Source organism: Crotalus tigris, unplaced genomic scaffold, assembly GCF_016545835.1.
Source record: "Crotalus tigris isolate CLP2741 ecotype Arizona unplaced genomic scaffold, ASM1654583v1 scf7180000017686.862900, whole genome shotgun sequence".
Lineage (NCBI taxonomy): Eukaryota > Metazoa > Chordata > Lepidosauria > Squamata > Viperidae > Crotalus > Crotalus tigris.
The window spans coordinates 734,779-760,670 of NW_024096566.1; the positions used below are offsets into that span (position 1 = coordinate 734,779).

Genomic DNA, 25,892 nt, shown 5'->3' on the forward strand with positions numbered 1-25,892 from the left:
CAGGGATTGGGCAGAAGTGGTGGGGCAGTCCCTCTCTGGTTCCAGGGCTGCCCTGTGGATCTAAGGCTGAATACATTCTGGCTTTGATGGACACAACCAGGTTGTAGATCAGTGCCACCCTTCCTCCCACCAGCACCTCCATGGCCCTAGCCTTGCAACCATGAGGCTTCCCTTTCACCGGGACCGCCCCTGCCTGCGTGAGATAGCGACGGCTGGTGGCAACATGGCCACTGGCAGCACTGACAATCTCCCCCTACACATCGTTCCTTCCTGAGCGCAGAAGGAAAGAGATGGGAATGAGAAGCAGGGAAGGAAAGAAGGAAGGAAGGAAGGAAGGAAGGAAGGAAGGAAGGAAGGAAGGAAGGAAGGAAGGAAGGAAGGAAGGAAGGAAGGAAGGAAGGAAGGAGATGGAAATGAGAAGGAGGGAGGCAGTGAAGGAAGGAGGCAGTGAAGGAGGGAGTGAGAGAAAGAGAAAGGAAGGAAGGAGAGGCAACTTGTTTGAAGATGCCCCAGTTCACGCAATTCTGCTTCAATCCTGGATCCATTGAGACTTGGGTTCAAAGGAGAAAGCAATTTTGTGTTCTGTTTTGTCACAGACAGGACTTTGTTGGCAATCCAAGTTAACATTGGTATTCCTGAATTGTGACCTCTTAGGAAAGTATCCCCTCCTTGTGTGTTGCAAACAGTCAGTTCCAGTAGGGAAAACAGGACAAAGCAGAGTGGGGAAAAATATTTTCTTTTGTTATATTTCCAGTCTGAATTAGACCATAGTGGGGTCCCTACAGGAGAGCCCTTTTAAGGATTATGTATTAATAGAAAAGCAACTAACTTACCGTACCCCTGTTCCTAAATGCTAAAGCTGTTGCACATAAAAACCAGAGGAGCTCTGATCAACTATCATAGCCACCATTTTTATAGTTTTGCTGTACTGTTGTCTGTGGATGCCCCCACTAAATGCAAGCAGGGGATAAACTGAGCCTGGTTTGTTCTCAGTCTTTTAAGTGGTCACAGACTACTAGTAAAAGTGGCATTTGATCACAAGGCAAGGAGGCATCGAGAAATGTTTCCCCTTTTGCATTTGAGCATCCAAGAAGGGACAGGAAAGGAGAAAGGGAAAGAGGAAAGACAAATAAAAAGAAGGAAAGAGCGGACGGAAGAAAAAGGAAAAGAGAATGGAGAGGGAAGGAAAAAGAAGAAAAGGGGGAAAGGAAGGAAGGAAGATTATAATGAGAGGGAGGATCTGAGGGAAGTCCTGCCTTAACACTTGGCCATGAGCAACCCTGCTGCCCTTTCACCATCACCTTGTCCCCTCCTCCTGACCTCTCTTGGTGGTCTCCCATCCTATCGCTGAGGATGCTTTGGTTACAAAGCCGCATTTCCTCACAAGGAAAGGGAGTGGGCCTCCCTCTGACCCACACATTTTGCCCTCCTCACTTACCATGAGCAACTTGGCCAAGGAGAGCGAGCCAATTAGCAGCAGCCTAATTGGAGGAGGTAAGTACAGCTGGGTGCCCCCTTGGGAAAGGTTGGACTGGGTGCTTGCCCTCCACTGCCCAGGGCTCTGGGCAACCTGCATCAGTGGGGTCCTCCGCATGGCCTGAGAGGGACAGCAAGGCTCCTCTGGTGGACAAGGGTATGGTGCTCACCCTGGTCTCGTCTTTCTTGACTGGAGACAATGGATCACCCCAGCCCTGCCTGGGCCACCACAGATGCCCCCAACATGAGCAATGTTGAGCTGGCCATGCCCACTCGTTATGCCCCCCTGGCCCACATACCCCTATTTTCCCAAGGTCAACCACAACTCTGATGTGGCCCTCAATGAAATTGAGTTTAACACACCTGTCTTAGCCCATTGTTCCCTTCCTCTCTCACACCATTCAACTAACCAAGGATTCTTAATGTCAGTGCCTAGCACTCAGCACCTCTAGGCAATTAATTTTAGTCATTCCAATATCAACTTTACAGTACCCCCAGCTAATCTCCTCTCACTAGACTGCTATAGTATAACAACTACTCCATTAAACAATCAAAAATCTTCCGCCTGATATTAAATCCACCCTACCAGTCATTTTACAAGGCTTTCTTAACTGCATGATCTTCCACTAAGATAAACCATATGTGGAGAGCCTCAAAATGCCAGCCAGATGCAACTGGAGTGGAGGTAAAATAGCTATCAATCTAATGGGGGTAATAGTGCAGCTACATGGGTCTCAGTGGCCACAGCCAACCTAATCTGTTCTGCATCCATCATAGCAACTCTCTGTTTCCCTCCCCACAATGACAACAAATGTGTAGCCATCTCTCATACCTTGACTGTTCTGCCACCTTCCTCCCTGGTATAGTCTTTGAAAGTCAGTGGAGGCCTTTTCTCTCCCACCTCTGGATTTCTCATCCCTGCCAGCCACTCAAAGCTATTCCTCTGCTAGGCAATGCCACTGCCACAATTATCAGCATCTACCACCATCGGTCCAACCCAGCTGCCTTCACCACCAGCTCCAATCTTCCAGGCCCACCTCAGCAGGTAAGAGAAATGGACTGTCATGCCACATACACTCCCCCAAGCCACCAGATTGCCGAACCAAAATTGGGCCACATAATTCCCACTGCTTGATAAATGATCTCCAGGGATTATCACAGCTTCAAACACAACATACCCCACACCAAGCACAACATTATAAAATTATCTACTAATGCTTCCTTTCTAGTTACATATCCAGATTCAGTATCATGACAGGAGGGAAAAAAACCCAACAGCAGCACTAAGGAGGATAATTTCTGAAACCTACCCAAACCTAAAGCCATTCAGTCTTGCCTAAAGCCATTCAGTCTTGCTAGGGTTGAGCTGAAGCATGATATTCCCCATCCAAACTCCCAAAACAGCTTCCAAACATCAAAAAAGAACCTCAATAGTATCACTTAACTCACCAGTTGTGGAGCTGTACAGCTGGGTATCAGTAGTATACTAAAACTTCGCTCCATGGCAACAGATGAACTCACCCATAGCAACTTCATGTAAATGTTAAACAGGAGAACTGAACTCTGTACAACCCCACAAAACAGGGCTAAGGGTGGACCTCTCACTCCTGATCAACACTACTGGAACCAACCACAGAGGGAGGAAGAAAAACAATGCAATACAGTGCTGTCCATCCCCAACCCCTGCAACTGGTCCAGAAGTTGTATTGAAGGCAGCCAAGAGATGAAGTAACGAGAGGATGGATGTACTACACCAACCCTGCTCCTGCCACAGGTCATCCAAAAGCACAGCCAATAGTCTTTCAGTCTCATGCCAAGTCTGAAACCTGAATGAAAGTGATTGGCAAGCACTTATAAAGAAAGATTTTTTTACTAGAAACCAGTATGGACTTGTTAAAAATAAGTACTGCCGGACCAATGTTACTGCTTTTTTTGACAAAGCAGCTGGATTAAAGGACCTGGGGAATAGTGTACAATAGTATACCAAAACTTTATGTGGCATCTGATGAACTTGCCTGCCTTCCTGATAGAGTAATATGGATGGATGGTATTGCTACTAGATGAATTTCCAATTGGTTGAATAACCATACTAAATGAATGGTCCTTAATGAGGAGGAGGTATGCTGGACCCAATAATATTTATTTATTTGTATGTACTGTATATATGTAAGTATGATTTAAATGAGGGAACAGAAAGGATGCTCAACAGATGACATAAACTGGGGTGAAAGGGGCGTTGACTTACCTGAACGCCTTTTCTCAGCACGGAGATGGATAATCCACGCAGTGGGTTGAGACTGTATTCCTGGCCAATCAGATCAGTCAGCCAAAGTTGCCACGCCCCGTCTTGGACCATGATCCTTTAGTCTTGACTCGAGCGCAGCCATTGACTGACAGTAAGACGTTTTGGCTCCACTAAATATACCCTATTATTCTAGTCTATAAGGGTGGGTGTGGATTATCCATCTCCGTGCTGAGAAAAGGCGTTCAGGTAAGTCAACGCCCCTTCTCCAGCACTGGAGATGGATAATCCACGCAGTGGGACATACCAAAGCCTATTGTCCCTTGGGTTGGGGAATAGACTGGTCCCGTGTGCAACTTTGGTCTAGCACCTGCTGGAGAACCCTCCTACCGAAGGAGGCCTCTGCAGAGGAGTACCTGTCAATTTTGTAATGACGAATGAATGGAGAGGGCGAGGCCCAAGTGGCTGCCCTGCATACCTCTTCAATAGAAGCCTGCATGGCCCATGCTGCTGAGGTGGCAGCACTCCTTGTGGAATGGGCTGTGATATGCTTGGGGACTTGCAAGGACTCCGCCTGGTATGCCCCCGTGATGCATGCCCTAATCCACCTACCGATGGTAGAGGACGAGACCTTCCGGCCCCTAGTAGCAGGGTGGAAGGATATGAAAAGCGCTTCCGAGCGTCGGAATTCCGCTGTGCGTGAAATGTAATGTCTTAGTGCCCTGCGTACGTCCAAGGTGTGCCATTGTTGTTCCAGGGGATGAGCTGGGTTTGGACAGAAGTCTGGTAGGACTATTTCCTGTGATCTGTGAAAAAGGGAGTTGACCTTTGGAATGAATGAAGGGTCTATTCTTAGGACTACCTTGTCCCTGTGAAAATGGCACAGGTCCTTCCTCATTGAGAGAGAAGCTAACTCGGATATCCGCCGAGCTGACGTGATGGCTACCAAGAATGCTACCTTATGGGTCAGATAGCGAATGTCACATGTTTTGAGTGGTTCGAAGGGCGCTCTGGTAAGAGCTTGTAGTACTCGTGGTAGTTCCCACGATGGATACCTGTGCACGGTTGGCGGTCTGATGTTTGCAGCCCCCTTGAGGAAGGATCGTATTAAGGGATGCTTGCCCAAGGATTCACCGGGGCTGGCAGAAAGTATAGTTGAGAGGGCGGCGATTTGCCTGCGCAGTGTGTTTGGCGAGAGGTCCCTCTCTAGGCCATCTAGTAAAAATTCTAGGATCTTGGGAATTGTGATCCCTTCGAGTAACAATTCCTGTTTAGAGCACCATGATTGGAAGCTTCTCCACGTGGCCTCGTAGATACGGTTCGTGGAGGGGCGCCTTGATGCCTGTATGACCCTAATTACACCCTGTGAGCAAGCCCCCTTGGCTAAAATTGACCGTTCAAGAGCCAGACGGCTAGTTGTAGCCATTGTGGCTCTGGGTGGGAGATCTCCCCCTGCTTGAGGGAGATCCTCTCCGGAGGAATCCGCCATGGATTCGTGCGGGAGAGACTCCTCAAGTCTGCGAACCAAGGTCTCCTTGGCCAATAAGGGGCCACAAGGATTACCTCGGCCCTTTCCCGCAGAATCTTGCGTACTACCGCCGGAAGGAGAGGTAAGGGTGGAAACGCGTACAGGAGCCCCCTTGGCCATGGGCTCCGTAACGCGTCCGTCTGCTCTGCTCCCTTGGATGGGAATCGGGAGAAGAAGCGAGTTAGGTGGGCATTGGAAGGAGAGGCAAAAAGGTCCACCTGGGGAAGCCCGAAGCGGTGACAGACCTCCCTGAAGATCCTCGGGTGTAGTTGCCACTCCGAGTGATCTATTGTTGATCTGCTCAACAGATCTGCTTGGATGTTTGCCTCCCCCGATATGTGGTCGGCCTTTATGGAGGCCAGATTTTGTTCCGCCCAGGCCCCCAGTAGGAGGGCCTCGGCCGAGAGCGAGCGAGAGTGTGTGCCCCCCTGACGGTTTATGTGGGCCTTGGCTGTCACGTTGTCCGTCAGGACCAGTACGTGCCTGCCTTTTATGCTGCTGTGAAAATGCCTTAACGCTAGGTGAATAGCCCGCAGCTCGAGCCAGTTTATGTTGTGTCGGAGATCCACCGCTGACCAGCGGCCCTGTGTCCACTTGGTCCCCAAGTGGCCTCCCCAGCCGAATAAGCTCGCATCTGTTGTGACTACTACTCTGTCTGGTTCCCTGAAGGGGGACCCCCTGAGGAGAGCTGGAAATAGCCACCACCTGAGGAAGTGTCGTACTCTCAGAGGTATGCCTACCCTCTTCCGTGATGCACTGATTTGTTGTCTCTGAAACAGGAGCATGAACCATTGCAGTTCTCTTGAGTGCAGCCTTGCCCAAGGAACTATTGCTATGGTCGATATCATCTTCCCTAGCAGCTGGGAAAGGCAGACCAGCGTCACTGACTGACCGCGGCTTACCTGTTTTACGGCTTTCTTTATGCTGCTGAGGCGTTCCTGTGATAGGTACACCTTGCATTCCTTTGTGTCTATGACCGCTCCCAGATGGAGTATTCTCGTAGTTGGGGTTAGATGGCTCTTTGGAAAGTTCACCGAGAAGCCGTGGTCCTGCAGCATTTTTATCACTAACTTTAGGTCCGCCCGAGACTGCTGGGCGGACGATGACTGGATTAGAATATCGTCCAGGTAGCACTGGACTCTGACTGGTACGTTTCTTAGTTGTGCTGCCAGAACCGCCAGAATCTTGGTGAACACCCTGGGCGCTGATGACAGGCCGAATGGAAGTGCCCTGTATTGAAAATGGTGCCCCCTGTAGGCAAACCGTAGAAAGCGGCGGTGAGCCAGAGAGATAGGGATGTGCAAGTATGCCTCCGTGAGGTCGATCGATGCCAGAAAATCCCCTTTCCTTACGCTTCCAAGGATGGAGCGTAGTGTCTGCATTTTGAATTTGCGGTATTTTATGTAGAAATTTAGCCTTTTCAAATCCAAAACGGCTCTCCAACCCCCCGAGGGTTTTGGGACCACGAAGAGGATAGAATAAAACCCCTGGTCTCTCTGGTTCATAGGCACCGGCTCTACGGCCCGTATGTTTAGAAGGTGCTGAACGGCCTCGTTCATGAGCCTTCTCTTTGTTGGGTTTGTGGGACAGGGGCACGGGCGGAAGCGGTTCGGGGGCTTTGAGAGAAATTCTAGAGATAGACCATGACGTATGGTGTTCCTGACCCATACGTCCGTGGTGGTCTCTTCCCACTGGGGAGCAAACCCTGCTAGTCTGCCCCCTATGGGAAGGTCTGGGCGGGAGTCATCTGGTACGGCGGAAGGGGCGGTTGTTCCCCCGAAAGGGCCGTCTTCCCTGTGTTTGCCTATGTCTTGTGTTCTGTCTGTCCCCCTGTCTTTCCCTATCCTGTCTAGCTTGGAAGGGTTGGGAATTTTGAAAGTAGTTGACCCTGGCTTCTGTACGAAAGGATTGTTTCCTTCCCCAGGAGCCGGGTCTCTTGTCCTGCCTTTTAAGCATGTGTTTAAGGACCTTGCGCTTGTCCTTGTTCTCTGTCAGGTATGGCGTTAGTGCCTCACCAAACAGCTTTGCCCCTTGGTACGGAGCCGAAGCCAATTTCCACTTGGATTTGGTATCCGCCTGCCAGTTCTTTAGCCAGAGGATGCGCCTGCTCGTGTTGTTTGCCGCCATTGCCTTGGCTGAAAACTTGGTCGCTAAAAGTGTTGCGTCCGACGCATATTCCGTGGCCGCTACCATTTTGCTGAGTTCCTGGTGAGTGCGTATATCTTCCATGGGAACCCGGCCCTGTAACTCACGGAGCCAACAAAGTGTGGCTCTGGTGAAAAAGGACGCGGAGGTAGACGCCCTGGTAGCCCAAGCTATTGCCTGGTGCGTTCTCCTGTAGTTGGACTCACTCTTTCGGTCCTCGGCTTTAAGAGCCTCAGCAAAATCTCCTGATATGGCCGTGTCCGATATCAGGGGACCTATGGGTTCGTCCACCACCGGCACCTCCAATGTTCCCTCTAGCTCCCTTGCTACGTTAAATAGCTTCCTCTCCGCATTGCTAGGAAGCGGTAGGGAGGTTGGCGCTGCCCACTGTTTCCTTATTGTGTTTAGGAACATGGTCGGGCATGGTATGCGGTGTTGAGTGGTTACCTTTTCGGCGAACGTCGGCTCAGCCTCCGTGTCAACTGTGACAGGCTCCGCTGGTGTCCCATGCCCCAGATGGGCTGTGGCCTCAGCCTTGCGCAGAATAGTAACAAAAAGAGAAGGGTTAAACAGGCCGCTGAAGGACGGCCCTTGAGGTGAGGTGTCCTCCTCCTCCTCAGACATTTGAATCCCTTGTGACGTACCTGGCTGGTCCAGGTAAACTTCCTCAGAGACCGACGAGTCTGAGACGGAGGAGAGGTCCTGATGGTCCTCCGTTTCCTCCCGATGCCTCGTTCTAAGTCCTAGAGGCTTGGCTTTTGAAGTTTGAGCCCTGGCCTCAAATGCACAGTCCACTGCCTGTGCTATTAGGGTAGCTAGCAGATCCCCCGTCAATGCAGGAGGAGTGACCATTGCCTGCGACCCTGCAGGTGCTGTGGTTAGCATGGTCCTCGGGGTTTCCTGTAACCTCCGTGGGGAGGGGGATCGGGAGAGCGATGAGAATTCGCCTATCCCACCCTCTGTTTGGGACTGTGATGAGCTCCCTAATGACCAAATGGCCCGTGGGGATGAAGGGAGACCCAGCGGTAGATCAGGACCTATTCCCCCATTCTGCCTATTTTCAATTCTGGCCCTTTTCTGGGCTCTGTCGAACTCTTTTTCTAGGGCTTGGTGTCTTCTGATTGCCTGTTTGTCAGCCTTCTTTGATGACTTCCTTGCAGCCTTTCTAGGGGCTGCAGAGGATTCCGAATCCTCTGAAGCAGGTGCTCCAGAGGATGAAGGCGGGGCTCCAGTGGAGGGAATGATTGCTTCCTCCATTCTCCACTAACGCTGGGCCGCGATAGGGGGGACCCAGGTAGTAGGAGAGCTCCAACTTTGAGTAAGGACAGGCGCACTACTGGGGGCGTCTGGAACTCAGGAGCAGACTCTGCAAAATTGTCAGAGTTAGTCACTGTGCACGGATAAGAACAGGCACGCTAATGGGAATGCCTGGAACCCGGCTTGACTATGGTGGGTAAGGACAGGCACGCAACTGGGGATGCCTGGAACCCACCACTAAATCCAGAGGCGTACGGGCCACTAATGGGGGACCCGAAGTCTGGAAGGAGCCAAAGGCAACTAAACACAGTTAGTTATGAAAGGTTCTTATTTACTTTAGGTAGAAGACACCAAGTCCTGGAACCAGTAGCTATGTGTCTGATTTGAATGTCTCTGAATGAATAATAGATGCTTTAGTACCCCAGTACTGCTTGCCTATTAATTCACTCCAGCGGCTGAACCTAGCTTTCTCAAGGAACTTTAACTCCCCTGTTTGGACAAAAAATATGGCCGCTGCTGCCAGGAGACTACTGCGCATGTGTTAACAAGGCTGCCTATGCCACGTGCGGTTGTAACAAAGAGCTGCGCGTGCTTCCAGCTGTGCAGACAATGGCGCCTCGTTTAAAAAATCCTGAGCAGCCTGGAGTGAAAAGACTGCTCCTTCGCACGCCAGCTGTTTCCCTTAATCAATCTCCCTCCCAGCATGCGTCCCCTTTGTCCTCCGCTTCCCTTGCTAACTGCTTGCCTTTCTGTCTTTTTTTTTTTGTTTGTTTTTTGTTTTAAACGCGAGGGGTTGCCCGAGCCTCCCCGTTTGTTTAAGGCGGCTGCCGGCTGCTGGAAGGTGGCTGGGGTTTTTGGGTTAGGGAGGGGAATTAGGGATTTCCCCCTTTTAAGTGGGGGTGGTTTCCCCTGTAGGAATCTGACTTCCTGAGTCTTACAATTTATCAAGGAAATTTTTGAGTGATCAATTAAATTGAATTAAATTATCTCTAATTAGCTTTTAAACTAAGCAATTTCAGCTACTAGAAAAAAAAAATCCCCCCTAATGGAAAGGAACTATACCTGCCCAGGAGCCAAAAGTTGTAGATGTCTCATGGCCAGATCAGTCAAGACTAAAGGATCATGGTCCAAGACGGGGCGTGGCAACTTTGGCTGACTGATCTGATTGGCCAGGAATACAGTCTCAACCCACTGCGTGGATTATCCATCTCCAGTGCTGGAGAATGGAGTGTTGCTAGTGCCTCAGAAGTCAGGCTCATGGTTCAAAATAATCTTAATAGACTTGAACATTGGGCCTTTACTAACACAATCGTTTTTATTTCTTAGGTACAGAATCCTAGATTTCACTGGCAAGAAATACAGGCTTCTGCACCTAAGAAATAAAAAAGAAAATATACAAGTATAAGAGAGGTGAGCCTGACTCAGTGACAATACTTGTGAGAAATATCTTGGTGTCCTCACAGGTCATAGATTAAGCACAAGCATAAGGTAAATATGAGAACTGATAATTCCATTTCACACTGTACTTGTCAGACCACACCTAGAATGTTTTGTCCAGGTTTGATCTTCCCAGTGCAAGGATACTGGAAAGACTGGAGGCACCAAAGATGGCAAGGGGTTTGGAAGCTAAATCCTATGAAGAATATATTTTTTTAAATTGGTATGTTTAGCACAGTGATGGCAAACCTATGACATGTGTCAAAGTTGGCATGCCATAATGTTTTGGATGAGCCATCAGCGTTCACCAACACCTAACAACTATTCTCAAAAACACACTCCATTCTCTAATTTTTGAAGCTGTGTGAGGTGTGCTCTCATGCAGCCTCCGGATTCTACAGAAATCGCACAAGAGGCTCATGCTCTTCTTGCCGTCCCTGGAGCCTTGAAAAACTATGCAAGAATAGGGTGTACTTTCCATTTCACATGTTTTTAAAAGCTACAGAGGCCACAAAACAGTATTCTCTGAAGCTGCCTCAAGAACAAAGGCCTTGTATAATATGGAACAGCCTTGAGTAGCCTGCAAGGGCCTGTGAACAGAAAAAGAACACCACCTGAAAGTTAAGTGGCATGCTGCAGATCCTGGAGAGTGCTACACCATGGGACAACTGCACCATTCCCCAAGGCTTGCATACCTTGGGGAATAGCATGAGGTGGTCTTTTTCAGTGGCCTGGGGGCTGCTGGGGTTGAAGTTGAGTCCCGGGTCTCTACTTTGGGCCCAACCTTGATAGAAGGGAAATGGAGAATTGTTTCCCTTTTATTGGGAGGTGGGGGCATTCAAGTTAGCCTAAAAGTTCACCATTGCTGGTTCAGCATAAAACAAGAAGCTAATGGGAGATATGATAATAGTTTTTCTATACTTGAATGACTGTCACATGGAAAAAGATAAAGATTTATTTTCCATAGTGCCTGAGGATATGACAAAAACCAATAAGTGGAAGCTTTAAAGAGAGGTATCCTAATTTGAAATTAATAGGAATTTCCTGATTGTGCGAACTATAAACATAGAATAGTTTGCCTACTCAAGTTATGGATGTCTATTACTGGAGGTTTTCAAATAAAGATTCAAACAAAGATTGCTTACTTTAGTTCAGCAGCTGGGATAGTTTTCATGGTGACCATGAATTATACTCCTGACATACAGTCCTGGCACTACTCTTAATCACTTCTAATAATATCCCCAACAATGATAAGACCCCGTTAGAAGATTAACAACTTTACACTAAAACAAAAATAGTGCTGAATCAACTGCAAAAGCAGCTCATTTCAGATACCTGCTTTATATTCACCAATTTTTAATTCTGAATGTTAACAGATACATCTAAATGATATATTATATACACATTACATTTTCAGAAATATATTTTGTTTAACCTTGCATTATATTGTATCAATTTCTATTCACTTAGAGATTAAATGAACTATACAATTTGACCAGAAACATCCAAATGTCACTATATATTGACTGACCTGGATTATGGCATTGATTTGTTCCAGAAGTCTTTCTATTAACAATATCACACACAGCAAATGCACTAGGCCAGTGATGGCGAACCTTTTAGAGCAGTGGTTCTCAACCTTTCTAATGCCGTGAGCCATAGTACAGTTCCCCATGTTGTGGTGACCCCCAAATGGGTGTGGCCACCAATAAGAGGGAGTAGGACAGCTAGGGAAAAGGGAAAAAAATGGTGGACAGCATGGTTTGGCGACCCCCGTGAAATGGTCGTTCGACCCCAAATGGGGTCCCGACCCACAGGTTGAGAACCACTGTTTTAGAGACTGAGTGCCCAAACTGCAACCCCAAACCCATTTATGTTTGTCAGGTGCCGGGTAGGTGTGGCTCATTGAGCGATTGTGGCCCATTGGGTGGGCGGGGCCCATTGGGTGGGCATGGCCCATTGGGTGGGCGTGGCTGTGGTGGTAACGGCAGACTGGGTGGGACTAAAAAGTTCAATCAATCAATTCCAACTTTGCGCGATCTTTTTTTTCCTGCGAGAAGTTGAAATTGATTGATTGAACCTTTTTTTTTTGCACATGGCGGCAGAGGCTTAAAGCGAAAAGGTTTTATAAAACCCAGCTGAAGGCCTAGGACTGGGGCGACAACACCTGTGTCCACAGAGAGGGCTCTGAATGCCGCCTCTGGCACCCGTGCCATAAATTTGCCACCATGGCACTAGGTATTATTAAAATCCAGCAAAATAATCATTCAGGTAGACTGCTTCATGAAGCAAAAGGAGCCAATAGCTCCCCTGCTTCTTACTGACTCTAACCTGATGGAATGGGTGAGTATTGCATCTCACCCAAGATTTCACACTACTCTTGAAATTGAAATACAACATCTGAAACTGAGAAAGGAAAGTTTTTCAAGAACGAGACAGAAACATTTATGTACAAATGAGAAAAGCAATAGACCCCGGGCTCTGGGATCCACAGGTTTCCATAAAACAAAAACATTCATCAATCCTACTTTATTTATATTTTAAATAATGATATTAATATAACTTACCTCCAAATTACTCTTTGAGGAAGTCTAGCCAGAGCATGTGCCAATTTATCTGCTATATCTTCAGGTAAGTATTTCACTCCAGCTCCAAATGATACAAGGACAAAGCCATTTTCATTAGCACCATTCACCCATGTTTGCAGGTCCTATGGAAATAATAGGCTTGCTATCAACAAACCTACTACTGGAAACATATCCAATAAGAGTGTGATGTTATAACAATAATATAATATTTAATTGAACATTCATCAATCAATAAATAGTGCAATTACTGTTTAAGATGCTCTTATCCTATGCTCAAAATGGCTTGACTTGGACAGTTTAAGAAAATAAGTGAAATATCAAAGCTGAGCTACTGTCCCTAGAAGAATAGGTAGATTTTATGAATTCACAGGTGACTTGTAGAACTTCAATTATAGTCAAGTACCCAATTAGCTTTCAGTGTGGTATCTGATTCAGACATAAGAGTAATGAACTAGAAATGTGGGTGAAATCTGGAAAATATAAGGGATAACACTATATACCCAAAGATTGCAAAGTGGAATCTGATGTCTAGACAGAAATGGCTAACAAAAGTAAAAAGTTATCTTCAGCTTGCTATATGTGAAATATCCCACAATAGCACACCTGGCACTGAAACAATTATTAGTGATTGATCTGTCTAATGTGTGCAGATACTCAATTGCTAGGGATGTATTTTCAGATACTAACAGAGCCTATTAGTAACCACTATTTTGACAGCTACTTGCACTTGCATTGTTTAGGGAAGCCCATCCTTCCAGAATGAACAATAGACCTAACATATCACCAGATATGAGTTGTAGAGGGCTTAAGGAAAAATTTAAGTAGAATTTGATCCTGCACAGATAAAGCTCAAGACTACCTTAATAATAAAAAATGCACTATCTCAAAGAACTAAATACATAATAAGTTTATCAATAGACACAATCTACTGTTCTGTCATGTTATTTTCTCATGCTGAGTATCTTTTATATTTATCTTTTATTGTTTTACTATAATTTCCCTGACTGTTGTAAGCCATCCAGAATCATTGCAAGTTGGGCTGCATAAATGTTTAATAATTAATAAATTATAAAGTATAATAAAGTATAATCATGTTCATGGAGAAAGTACTGAATGGGCTCAATTCATGCTTTAAGCTTGAGTATGGGAGGCTGACAGAAATACCTAAAGTGAAAAATGAATGACCATGATACAAAGCTATATATGGGATACATTAGATTTAGCAAACCTAGCACAGTTATGAGAACATGCTGTCATCTTAAATAACTTTTTGACCAGCTTGCCAATCAAGCTGCAACATAACTAGAGACACTGGTGTCTGCAAATTGAGACCATGCCACTATCCACTGAAATATTGAACACAATCAGTGTGGCCATGGATTGCAAAATATTTATTTCTTGTATCTCCTATCTACAAAAGAGGCTACCAAGAACCAATTACTGTAATTAATTCACGCAGCTAGGAACATATGCCAGCACAGCCTTTCTCTGCAAGATGAATAGCCATAAGGAAGAATCAGGTAACACACATCAATCCCACATCCTCAGCTAGAGGTTGAGTAAAGAGGGCAATTTCATGCCATTCTTCTTGTTTATGCACTCCACTAGTATAGAACTATCAAAGAGAAACTTCACAATGAGTGGTTGATTGAAAACATGCAGCAGCCTGAATATTGTAAACAATTCGTTATTTGTATTATTTCTCCACAGTATATAATATGCTCTAATAGCAAATCTCAGAGGCTCAGAAAGAATGCACCACCAGTTCAGAAAGATGAATACCTGTGGAAAGTAAGAAAAACAGAGCACACCAATTACACAACTACCCGTATTTTCCGGCGTATAAGACGACTTTCTAAACCCTGAAAATCTTCTCAAAAGTCGGGGGTCGTCTTATACGCCGGAATATACAGGTAGCTGTTCTCTGAATTTAAAACCAATCTGCCCCCTAGTGGCCAGCTCTATTTTTTTTTTTACAGAAGTAAGCATTAACAGGACAAAGCATACATTTTTCTACATCGCCCATCACTTTATTCTTTTTCAGGAAAAGCAATTAAATAGTAGAAAACAGTAAGCTATATAAATTAAGGACATTACATCTACAAAAAAAGAAACATTTGATTTACTTCTTATACCTATAGCAGCAGTCATGAATATATGGAAAAACTTTTTGATTCAGCAAATCACATTGATTAAGAAAAATACTGGTCAAAGGAAAAAGATCAAAGTGAAAATTAAGAAAATAGATTATGGGATCTACCAGAGAGAATATTTAAAAAAGAAACATTTGTTTGAATATGAATATTAAATATTGAAAAATACCAGCTGAATTCAGGAAGCATTAGGGAAGCAGTGGTGGGCAGCACTCGCTTTCTAGCAGCAAAGGAATGGAGCTCCTATTGTGCTCATCTATAAACAGAAATTCAATATTGTACTGTATTTTCTGTGTATAAGACGACTTTCTAAACCCTGAAAATCTTCTCAAAAGTTGGGGGTTTCTTATACACCCAGTTGCCTACGCCGGAATATATGGTACAATACCTACACTTGCAAAGGCACTCGGGTAGCTGTCACCCAACTACAAAACTAGTAAGAATAATATCCAGCCAGGATATCCAAGACTGAATAATTGAATGCATGTGGTGACTAAACTCAACAACTTTTGTTTTTCCCCTCTGATCATCTGGCAGACAATTAAGGTAGGATACTACTTTCTCATGTTGATATGGTACATGGCAAGTTAAGTAATTTATCGCTCAAAGACAAAACTCTAGATCAAGGGTGTCAAACCCGATTGTATCGTGGGCCATATCGTGACTTGTTTTGCCCTTGAGGGGTTGGGGTGGGCATGGCCTGCATGGGCCATATCCGGCCCGCGGGCTATATGCTTGACATGCCTGCTTTAGATGAATAAAGTTTGCTACCATCATATCCAGCAAGTCTCTAGAGGGCAATACTGATATTTGTATCATCATGATTCTGTATTGATATGTCTATTGCTGTAACTGTGGAATCTTGGAATTGTATGGACCAGAATCATGTTGACCAGAACGATTTTAATGCTTAATTTTCTCATGATTCATGGGTAGAATTGCCAGAAATTCTGCTGACAGAGCCTACGACGATGAACAGGATTAGTGACATTCCGGGGGGACTGAGGATCTCTCTCTCTCTCTCTCTCTCTCTCTCTCTCTCTCTCACACACACACACACATTTTGCTAAGTAGTATCTGAAAAAGAAATGATGGACTAATTTTAGCTCACCAAAGTTATGTTCTGCCATATTTATTAGTGATTAAAGATACTTGAATATCTTCAATCTCCAAACCTCTGTTAAACTCTACGCAGAACATTAATATCAGAAAATGACGTAATATAATATGGTTCATACAATAAAATTATGAAATTATAAATTGCAAAGATGTCTGGCTGAGAATTCTGGATGTTGAAGTCCACCCATCTTTAAAGTTGTCCAGGTTGAAAAACACTGCTTAGAACACATTCTACCAATAAAGTACTGGTACAAGAAAAACTAGATGCCATCTACAATTCATAGATTTTTTAAAAGCAAAATCTATGTTAAAAGGACTATGAGTATCACTATAGCTTTTTGAAAAAAGTAAGATACCACTACAAAATATCACTGAAATGAATGTAGTCTGCTTGTTGAAAACTGTTCTAAAGGACAGTGTGTGTATTCCTAAAAATAAATATGTAAAATGAAATGAAATCAAAACTTATATAAAATTATATTCTAGAAGTAAAAGGATGAAGTGGGTGAATGTGTTTAACTGAAGTTGTCGCTACTATTAGATGCTGCTTTAGTATTTTAAAATACATGATTATGAGACAGATATGGTATTGTACTTACACTACTGAGTGTTCTTTGTCCTCTTTTTTTTTGTAATTAGCTATTCTTTGCAGGCATAAATGCTAAATGCACAGCTGTGACTATATAGTGTGAGGTCCCAGCTGGCAGTAACCAGTGGTGCCTAATACTGAGCTTTGTTTCAGATAAACAACACACGCAAATACAAACATAACTGAGCTTCAATGTCTAAAATGCTCTCTGTTCAGCTCTTGGAATCAGATATGCAGAAGCATCAGTGACTATTTCCTAATACTTTTGTGACAAATCATTTATAGAAAAAGATACTTGCAATTAATACATAATTTAGAAAATAAACTGAAAATATGAAGTACAATGGTTATAGATTTATATTATCTCCTTTAAAAAAAATGTACAAATGGCTACAATTTAAAATATGCTTGATTTTATATGGTTTTCTGGATTTATTAATGAAGCCCTGAGTATTCATTTGTAAAGGTATATTTTTATACAAAGTGATTCTGATTTGTTGTTCATATAAATACATAAATTATGAAAATAAAGTCTAAAATCAAATTGGGAATTTAGATCAAATCAAACTTTTATTAAAATCCATTATCATGTCTCCATGCCTAGATCAATCATATATCAACCCCCTCACAAGATCATAGCATGAGTGCTGCTAAATTCGGTAAGATATCCTCTGAAAATTAGTGCTTGTGGCTCATTGATGCTTCTGCTACAAGACCTGGAAATACTACAGTACATTATTACAAAAAGATTTTTTCATTATCTGTTTCCATGGAAATCTCACACTGGGATATAGTGAAATATAACTCTTAACCAGGACAGCTAACAGCAAAGAATGCTGGTACCTGTAGTTGAGACCACGCATGTTCTCAAACTTATATTATTGGTATCAGTTTTGATTCTGAAGTGCTATGCTTATTATTCCCACTAATGCAGCAAAATGGTGTGCTAATACACACACCGCAGAGAGACAGACAGACTGACAAATGTAATGAATTGGCTTGCAAACAAAACATTTTCCATTCATTTTTCAAGCCATCTCATCTCACCCCACCCCTCCCCAATCCAATCTTTCCATTTAATTCTACACTACTCATATAGCAAAGCAAAATGTAAGATGAAGCTAAGAGGAGAGCAAGTGATTCCGCTCTCCCCCCCCGACAAGATTAAAAAAAATCTTTATGACTATTGGGAGTATGCTAGAAGTATGTCAGCATGTTTTGATTTTTTTTCCTAATGAAGTTTATAATCCTGCCCCCAAATAATGTTTATAATCCTGCCCACAAATAAAGCTTGTAAACTTTTATTGAAGTAAACTTCAGTAAAAATAACAGAATAACAGAGTTGGAAGAGACCTTGGAGGTCTTCTAATCCAGGGCTTTTCAACCCTTTCACCCACTGTAACACTTTTAGGATATGGCAACATCTGAGTACCACTAGTTGCCTAGCAAGGTGTTAAAAACTTGATGACCAAAAAAAAAAAAAAAAAAAGGAAAAGGAAAAAAGTGATAAAGTACAGGTAATCCTCGACTTACAACAGTTTGCTTAGTGACTGTTCAAAGTTACAATGGCACTGAAAAAGTGCCCCCCAAGCCACAGTCGAGCAAGACACCTGCCTGCTCACCCTGCGGCGCTCTTCCTCCTGTCCGAGGTTTTCATTGTTGTGAGCATTTCTGTTGAGGATTGGCAGCAGGGGTGGGGTGGGGTGATGTTTGGTTTTTATTTCCCCTGTCTGCTGGGTGGTTGCAGCAGGTTTTGGTCACTTCATATGACCCTGGGACACTGTGACCATCATAAATATGAATCAGTTGCCAAGCATCTGAATGTAAATCACAAGACCCTGGAGATGTTACAACATTCCAGCTGATCGGCGCTTCTTCTGGGCTCAGCAGAAGCACCAGGATCAGCACCGAGCTCCAGCTGAAGCCTGGTGCTGATCCTGGCGCTTCTACTGAGCCCTGACAACCCTGAAGAAGCACCGATCAGCTGGAAAGCGGCATTGATCCTGGCGCTTCCGCTGAGCCCTGACAGCCCTGCAGCTCCAGCCATCGCTCGCTCAGGTTTGTGCGGTGCTGCCATTCCCCTCCCCCGCTACCACTTTTATAGGATGGTCACGTACCATCTGCCAGGTGCCAATTTATCACAGGTGGTACCCGTACCACTGGTTGAAAAGCCCTGTTCTAATCCAACCCCCTGCTCAAGCAGGAAACTTTATACCATTTCAGATAAGTGGTTGTCAAATCTCTTAAAAACCTCGGGAGATGAGTCATTCCATTAACTGTTCTAACTGTCAGGAAATTTATCCTTAGTTCTAAGTATCTGTTTCCCCTATATTCTGAAAAAGCAGTATTTCCTCATGACATAACTACAGTTTACTAGCTACTACATGTTATAATAAATAACTATCTGCCCATAGAAACTATGAGGGTTCGTCTCTGAAGGGGTCTGCCTCTGACCAAAATTAAGTAACTGTCTAGCAATGCTGTAAATTTTCCTCAAAGTGTCACTTAAGAGATCCCCGGCTCCTCCTTATCTAAGAGGGATCTGGCCACCTGGAACAGGGCTATCTGCAGCTCAATATTATCTGAATACCAGTTTGGAATTTTTTTTATAAATGCCCACTTCACTTCTTTTTCAGATGCATATAGCGGAGAAAAGACCTTAACAATTATATATGAGATATGTGCCTTGAGATATTTTAAATACAATCTGTTCAGAATTAAAAACTTCATTTTTAGTTCAGAAAATGTTTGCCAGCTATTATTCATTACATCAAAACTTATGAGAAAATCAAAACACAGATGAGAAAATATATCACTGAATGTTTTCTTACAAAACCAATTCTTAGAGAAAACTGCAATGTTAAATTAAGTTAAGATGGAAACTGTTGAGTCCTTCGTGAAATGGCAAGACACGAGAAGCAGTTGTAGTTCTCAAGACTTCTTTATTCTTAGTTCAGCTTAAAGTTGGAAGACGCCGGCAACGCCCAAAACTCCCGGCCTCTTTTATAGGCCTTTCCCGGGTCAATCTGCAACTTTTGGCGCGCCAGCACTTGCGCATGCGCACAAGTACTGGCGACAGCCTGCCTGGCCCCGGGCAGCTTGCACCTGCCCGGGACCGTTTGCAATGCCCCGAGCCTGCTTGCACAGGCTCAGGACATAACACCCCTTTCCCCCCGGGCTAAAACTATTAACCATGCCAAAATAACACATAACCCATTGTGAGTGTAGTGCCATACTCCCCAATGCCAGGTATTCCCCTTTTTTCCATCAGCCTCAGTGCTCTATTTCCTCTACTAACTCTGTTTTGACAATAGAGTTACAAAATCCTCTAAATACTTAGGAGATTTCCTTGCTCTCTGTGACCTCCTAACTTCTGGGTACCTGCCAAGTACCCCTTAACTGAGGGGTGATGCGTGCCTGTCCCCCCTGTTTTGCCTTGGTGGTTCCCAAGGACTGTGCTCCAATGCCTGGCCTGCTTGCTTGCCCACCGGGCTCGTCAGGCCAGGGCTTCTTTCTTTGTTTGACCTGGTTGTCCTGCCTAGCTGTAGGCTCTCTGGCCCCTCTAAGTGACTGTCACTGTTGGGCGTTTCTGTAGAACCTCCTAGGTCCGTCCAAGACCTGTCAGGAGGTTGTCTGTCCCCTGATTCCCATTCTGTTTCCGGGCTTGTGGGGTTTTCAGTACTGTCCCAAAACTCAGTTGTCCCCTGAGTGAAATCAGAGGTGTTGTAGTCGGGATTTGGTTCCTCGACTACCTCCCTGTGTGTTTGCCCCCTTCTAGGGACAGGGGTAGTGTCGGGCCAACTAGAAGGAGTGTGTGCCAGCTCTCTTTCAGGGTATGGTTTGTTGGGATGCTCCCGGCTATCCTCCCTGACTGGAGTACTGAGTGATGCGGGTGAGTAGTGATTATGCCCCCGGGGTGACTCCCTGGCTGGAGTAGGCTCTGATGCCTGGGTTCTAGTTGGGCTCCATGACTTCCTGTTGGGAGCACTTGCGGAATCTTGAGATGAGCCGTTTGTGGCTTCCTCATTGATAATGGGCAGCAGCCCATGCCCTTCCCCTTGCCCAAAGGGGTCCCCCTCCCCCCTGGAAAAGACCCAGGAGTCTCAGCGGGAAGGTCCCATCTAGGGCGAAGTTGGTCGCTGTGTCGACGCAGGACACGACCGTTGTCCAGGGACACCTCGTAAGACAGAGGACCTGTGACCCTGGATATAGAAGCGGGGACCCATGTATGACCAGGCCCGTAATTACGAGTCCAAACCGGGGCACCCACAAGTAGTTGCCTAGGTGCCCTGGGGTGTGAAACAGAAGGAGGCAGTCTGTCCGGATGCAACCGGTCAAGCTTGGTAGTCAGTTTGCGCCCCCAATGAAGTTCAGCTGGGCTCCTCCCTGTAGAAGTGGACAGTGTGGTGCGATAAGAAAGGAGGAAGTCAGCCAACCTGTGATGCCAGTCTCCGTAGGTCAGTTTCTTCAAGGCGTCCTTGGTGATGCGAACCATGCATTCAGCCATACCGTTGGTGGACGGGTGGAAAGGTGCAGAGGTGGCATGACGAATCATGTTAGCCTGCAAGAAAGCTTGGAATTCGGAGGAAGTGAATTGTGGGCCGTTGTCAGACACGATGACGTCTGGGAGCCCGTGTGCAGCAAAAATCCCCCTCAGTACCTGAATAGTCTTTGCAGTGGTGGTGGATGAGACAGGTACAACCTCAAGCCATTTTGAATGGCTGTCAACGAGGACCAAGAAGAATTGACCCTGAAAGGGCCCAGTGTAGTCAATGTGCACCCTAGACCATGGAGACTGTGTTTCTTCCCATCTATGTACAGGAGCTTGGGGCATTTCAGGGCGCGAGCGTTGACAAAAGTGGCATGCATGCACCTTAGCTTCAATATCTCTATCTAATCCAGGCCGCCACAAATGGCTGCGCGCAAGCGCCTTCATATGTACAATGCCAGGATGACCCTCGTGGAGGGAACCTAAGACCCTAGTCCTCATTGAGGTGGGAATGACAACTCTGCTTCCCCAAAGCAGACAACCCTGAGAGGTGGACAACTCGTTCCTTTTAGACCAGAAACTCTGAAACTCAGGACCAGGACAGTGCTCAGGCCATCCAGACAAGACCCAAGAAAGGACACGTGAAAGTGTGTGATCTGTGCCTGATTCAGCGGCTACATCCCTGGCATTCAGAGGGGACTCGGGCAAGGCTTGAATAGAAAGAAGATTGATAGCTGGTGCGGGCTCAGCTTCTATTACCGGCAGGGGTAATCTACTGAGGCCATCAGCATGGCTCATTTCCTTCCCAGGTTTGTGAAGTAAGGAAAAATCATAGGCAGACAAAAAGATAGACCACCTGAGCATCCTGGGGGAGATGATTTGGGGGGGTTTGCTTACACGTGGTAAACAGTCCCAGCAAAGGCTTATGGTCAGTGAAGACCGTGAAATGCCTACCATATAAAAAATCATGGAATTTTTTAATTCCAGCAACAACAGCTAAGGCCTCCCTGTCTATTTGAGCATAATTACGCTCGGCAGAAGACAATGTTCTGGAGTAATATGCAACAGGAACCTGAGTTCCATCAGACCTGAGGTGGCTCAGTACAGCTCCTACCCCATAAGGAGAAGCATCACAAGCGATGCACACAGGAAGGGATTCATTGAAATGTGCGAGTACACTGTTAGAAGTGAGTAAGGCCTTGACCTCATTGAAACTTGCCTCATGTTTTTGTGACCACTGCCACACTGCCTGTTTGTCTAATAGCCTGTGAAGAGGCTCAGCTACACTAGCCTTATGTGGGAGAAAGGAATTGTAGAAATTCAGAAGGCCCAGAAAAGCCTGTAGTTCGGCCTTAGACTTTGGCCTAGGAGCATGCATAATAGCTTTCAGTTTGGATTCAGCAGGGTGAATCCCAGTAGCATCAATTTTGAATCCCAGAAAATCAGTAGAAGGCACCCCAATTTTGCATTTGTCCTTTTAAAGTTTGAGGCCCGTTTTCCTGAACTTTAACAGGACAGCCCTTAACCTTTCAGCTAAATTGTGTGTAGAGTCTCCTGCAATTAAGACATCATCAAAATAGGGGCAAACCCCTGGTATACCCCGTAGTGTGTTTTCCATTACGCTTTGGAAAATTCCAGGAGCGACATTTACTCCAAATTGTAGCCTCTTCACCTTGAAAGCCCCTCTGTGGGTCACAATGGTCTGAGCTACAGCAGCATCATCATCAACAGGCAGCTGTTGATATGCCTGAGCTAGGTCAAGCTTTGCAAAAACGCGCCCCCCCTTGAGGGAGGCCAGGATATGACTGACCACAGGAACAGGATAGGCATGTTGCTGCAATGCCTTATTCAGAGTGCATTTGTAATCAGCACAGATGCGAATGTCCCCATTTGCCTTGAGAGGCGTGACAATGGGGGTCTCCCAGGGACTGGAGTCAACAGGTTCTAGAATTCCTTGTTGGATCAGTTTGTCCAACTCAGTGTCAATTTTACTCTTTACAGCAAAAGGGACCCTTCTTGCCTTAATTCTAATGGGAGTGACAGTGGGGTCTAGCTTTAATGACACAGGGGGTCCTTTGAATGTGCCCAGCTGGGGGCTGAAAACATCTGCAAATTCTTTGCAGACTTCCTGTAGGTCGAGTGTTTGCAGACTATTGAGCCCTGTGACGTGTATTCCCAAGGCCTCAAACCAATCGAGTCCTATGAGACTCGTTCGTTCACCCCCTACTACTAATAGGCCTAGCGGACCCTCAAAATCCTTATACTGTACGTTAAGGGTGGCCTCCCCCTTAACACACACTCTGGAGTTTTGAAATCTGTTAACACAATGTCAGAAGGCCTCAACTTGACCTGAGTTCCACTGCCGGAACAAATCTTCCTAAATGTATGCATAGAAATGATCGAAAGTGCGGACCCCGTATCCAGTTCCATAGTCAATGGAACCCCTTGTAGCTTCACCTTAAGTGACAGCTTTTTCTTAATGGGCTTGTGTGTGCCTGTCCTATAGATGCTTCTTCGCGAAGCGCAAAACCCCACCCTATTCTGGCTGGGAACCCTGGTATCTTTCAGGCGCAATTCTTCCTGAGGTTGTACCTTCTGACGGCCCAGGCACACAGCTGCAATGTGTCCTTGTTTTCCGCACGCCCTGCAGATAGCGGAGCGGAACTTGCAGTCGGTTCTCTTGTGGCGACCTCCACAACCGATGCACTTGGGGAGAGCTGAAGAGTTTCCTTTTTGTTTCCCTTCCTTTGTGGGGTGGAGACGGTCCACTTCTTCGTCAGGATCCTCCTCAGAGTTCCTTTGGACTTCTTCCTGGTGCACGGACGCAGCATCTGGACTGTTTCTGATCGGCCGCATGTTCTTGATGGCGCCGCCCGCTGCTTCTTCTGCGGTGACCTCTCTCAAGGCATCTTGGAATGACAAGTCCTCCTTGGCAAAAAGTCTCTGTTGTAACTCTCTATGCCTTAGTCCGCATACAAATCTGTCCCTCAGTCGTTCTTCGAGGTCTTTGAACTCGCAATGTTTGGCGGCTTTCCTCAATGCGGCGATGTACTCCTTGGCTGATTCTCCGGGTCGTTGATCCCTCTGCTCGAAGGTGTGGCGCCACGCGATGATGGACATCTTGGGCTGGAAGTGCTCCTTCAGTAGCTTTTTAAGATCTGCGTAGCTGACAGACTCTAGAGGAACAGGTGCTGCAAGGTTCTCAGCGATTTTGAATGCGTCTTGACCGCAAACGCAAAGCAGGGTGGCAGCCTTTAAACTATCTTCCCGTACTTGATTTACCTTGAGGTAGTTTTCCACCCTGGCTACGTAGGACTCCCACCTCTCTGGATGTGAAACGTCGAATTCCGAAAGCCTTCCAATTTTTGCCATTTTGTAGAAGGAAGGGTCTATCAGCCAGCCTACCCCTGAATGCACGCTGGATTGGCGGGTAGCTGCCGAGTCAACGCCGTTCCTGCCGCTCAGGATTCACTCGGGTAAGCTTACACCTTTTCGATTGATGTAAGGCATCCCACCTTCGTCGCCAGTGTTGAGTCCTTCGCGAAATGGCAAGACACGAGAAGCAGTTGTAGTTCTCAAGACTTCTTTATTCTTAGTTCAGCTTACAGTTGGAAGACGCCGGCAACGCCCAAAACTCCCAGCCTCTTTTATAGGCCTTTCCCGGGTCAATCTGCAACTTTTGGCACGCCAGCACTTGCGCATGCGCACAAGTACTGGCGACCGCCTGCCTGGTCCCGGGCACCTGCCCGGGACCGTTTGCAATGTCCCGAGCCTGCTTGCACAGGCTCAGGACATAACAGAAACCACTTGAACTACTAGTTTTCTGGGTACGGTATATTGATGTCTGCGGAAGAGGTGTTCTGTATTTCAGAAAAGATTTTCTCCATATCTAAAACTGGCAATGCTGTTATAACCCATGCTTGCAGAGAATTCTGGGAATTGTTCGGCCAAGACAAATTGAAAGAATCAAGTTAGAAAAAGCTAAGCTTCACTGAGCTTGAAAAAATAGATGCTTCTCATACCTTGAGGGGATGGTGCAACAATATAAACTGAATAAATAAAATAAGTAAAACCCCTTGAACACAAGAGGTAAATATGAAAATAATATTGTCATTTTTCTATAATATCAACTTTCAAATATGAAATCATCCAGATTTTTTTTTGCCTTATAATTGCCAACAAGCTGAAGTGGTTTCATATACACATTTTTTTTACAGGTGAGAGTAGTGAAATAAATTAATGGGGATGACCAGCCAAAAACTAATCAATACAATATTCAATTTTTAAAAATTCCAAGCAGTTTTCCTCACTTTTGCTAACTTACTCAAAAGCATTACCTTATCAAGCACTCTTCAAACTTAATTATGTAGATTCAGAGAAACACACCTAGATACCGTAATTATCAAGAAGTCTATAAAAAATTTAAAAAATCAGCCTGATACAATTCTTATTACTAATCAAAGCATAGTATAAATGTTTATATAATTCTTGCATATTTGTTTTTCACCGACAGAAAGACATTGCCAGTCTCCTGATTTCATTTGACAAATGATAGCAATCCATGTGTCCTGGTAACAAACTACAGTTTTTGTGTTCATCACTGAACTTTATTCAAACCATTAGTTGTTTGAGTAAGATTTTCACAGAGGGATATTTGTGTAAATATGTAATTTCATTGTTAACTTCCTGTAAAATAATAAACAGAGTATTCTTTTTTCTATAACTAAGTAGTGATTTCTATCACTTCCAGTTTGGTGCTGAAGAAAATAGCATCTTCTTAGCAATGTTGTTTTCTAAAAACTTGGGTTTTATGCAAAGAAAACAAGGAAGGAAAGAAAATATCTCCTTAATATACTTTTTCCAAAAGCA

General features: G+C 45.2%; 1 protein-coding gene across 2 annotated transcripts in view; it reads right to left on the reverse strand.

Annotated features, from left to right (window-relative positions):
- The window catches only part of UGT8 (UDP glycosyltransferase 8), an 85,752-nt gene that overhangs the window by 9,001 nt on the left and 50,859 nt on the right, over window positions 1–25,892 (reverse strand). For both annotated transcript variants that reach the window (XM_039337811.1, XM_039337810.1), the window contains exon 3: window positions 12,653–12,795. In XM_039337811.1, coding sequence (XP_039193745.1) covers window positions 12,653–12,795 — 143 coding nt within the window. The remainder of the gene's footprint in view (window positions 1–12,652; window positions 12,796–25,892) is intronic.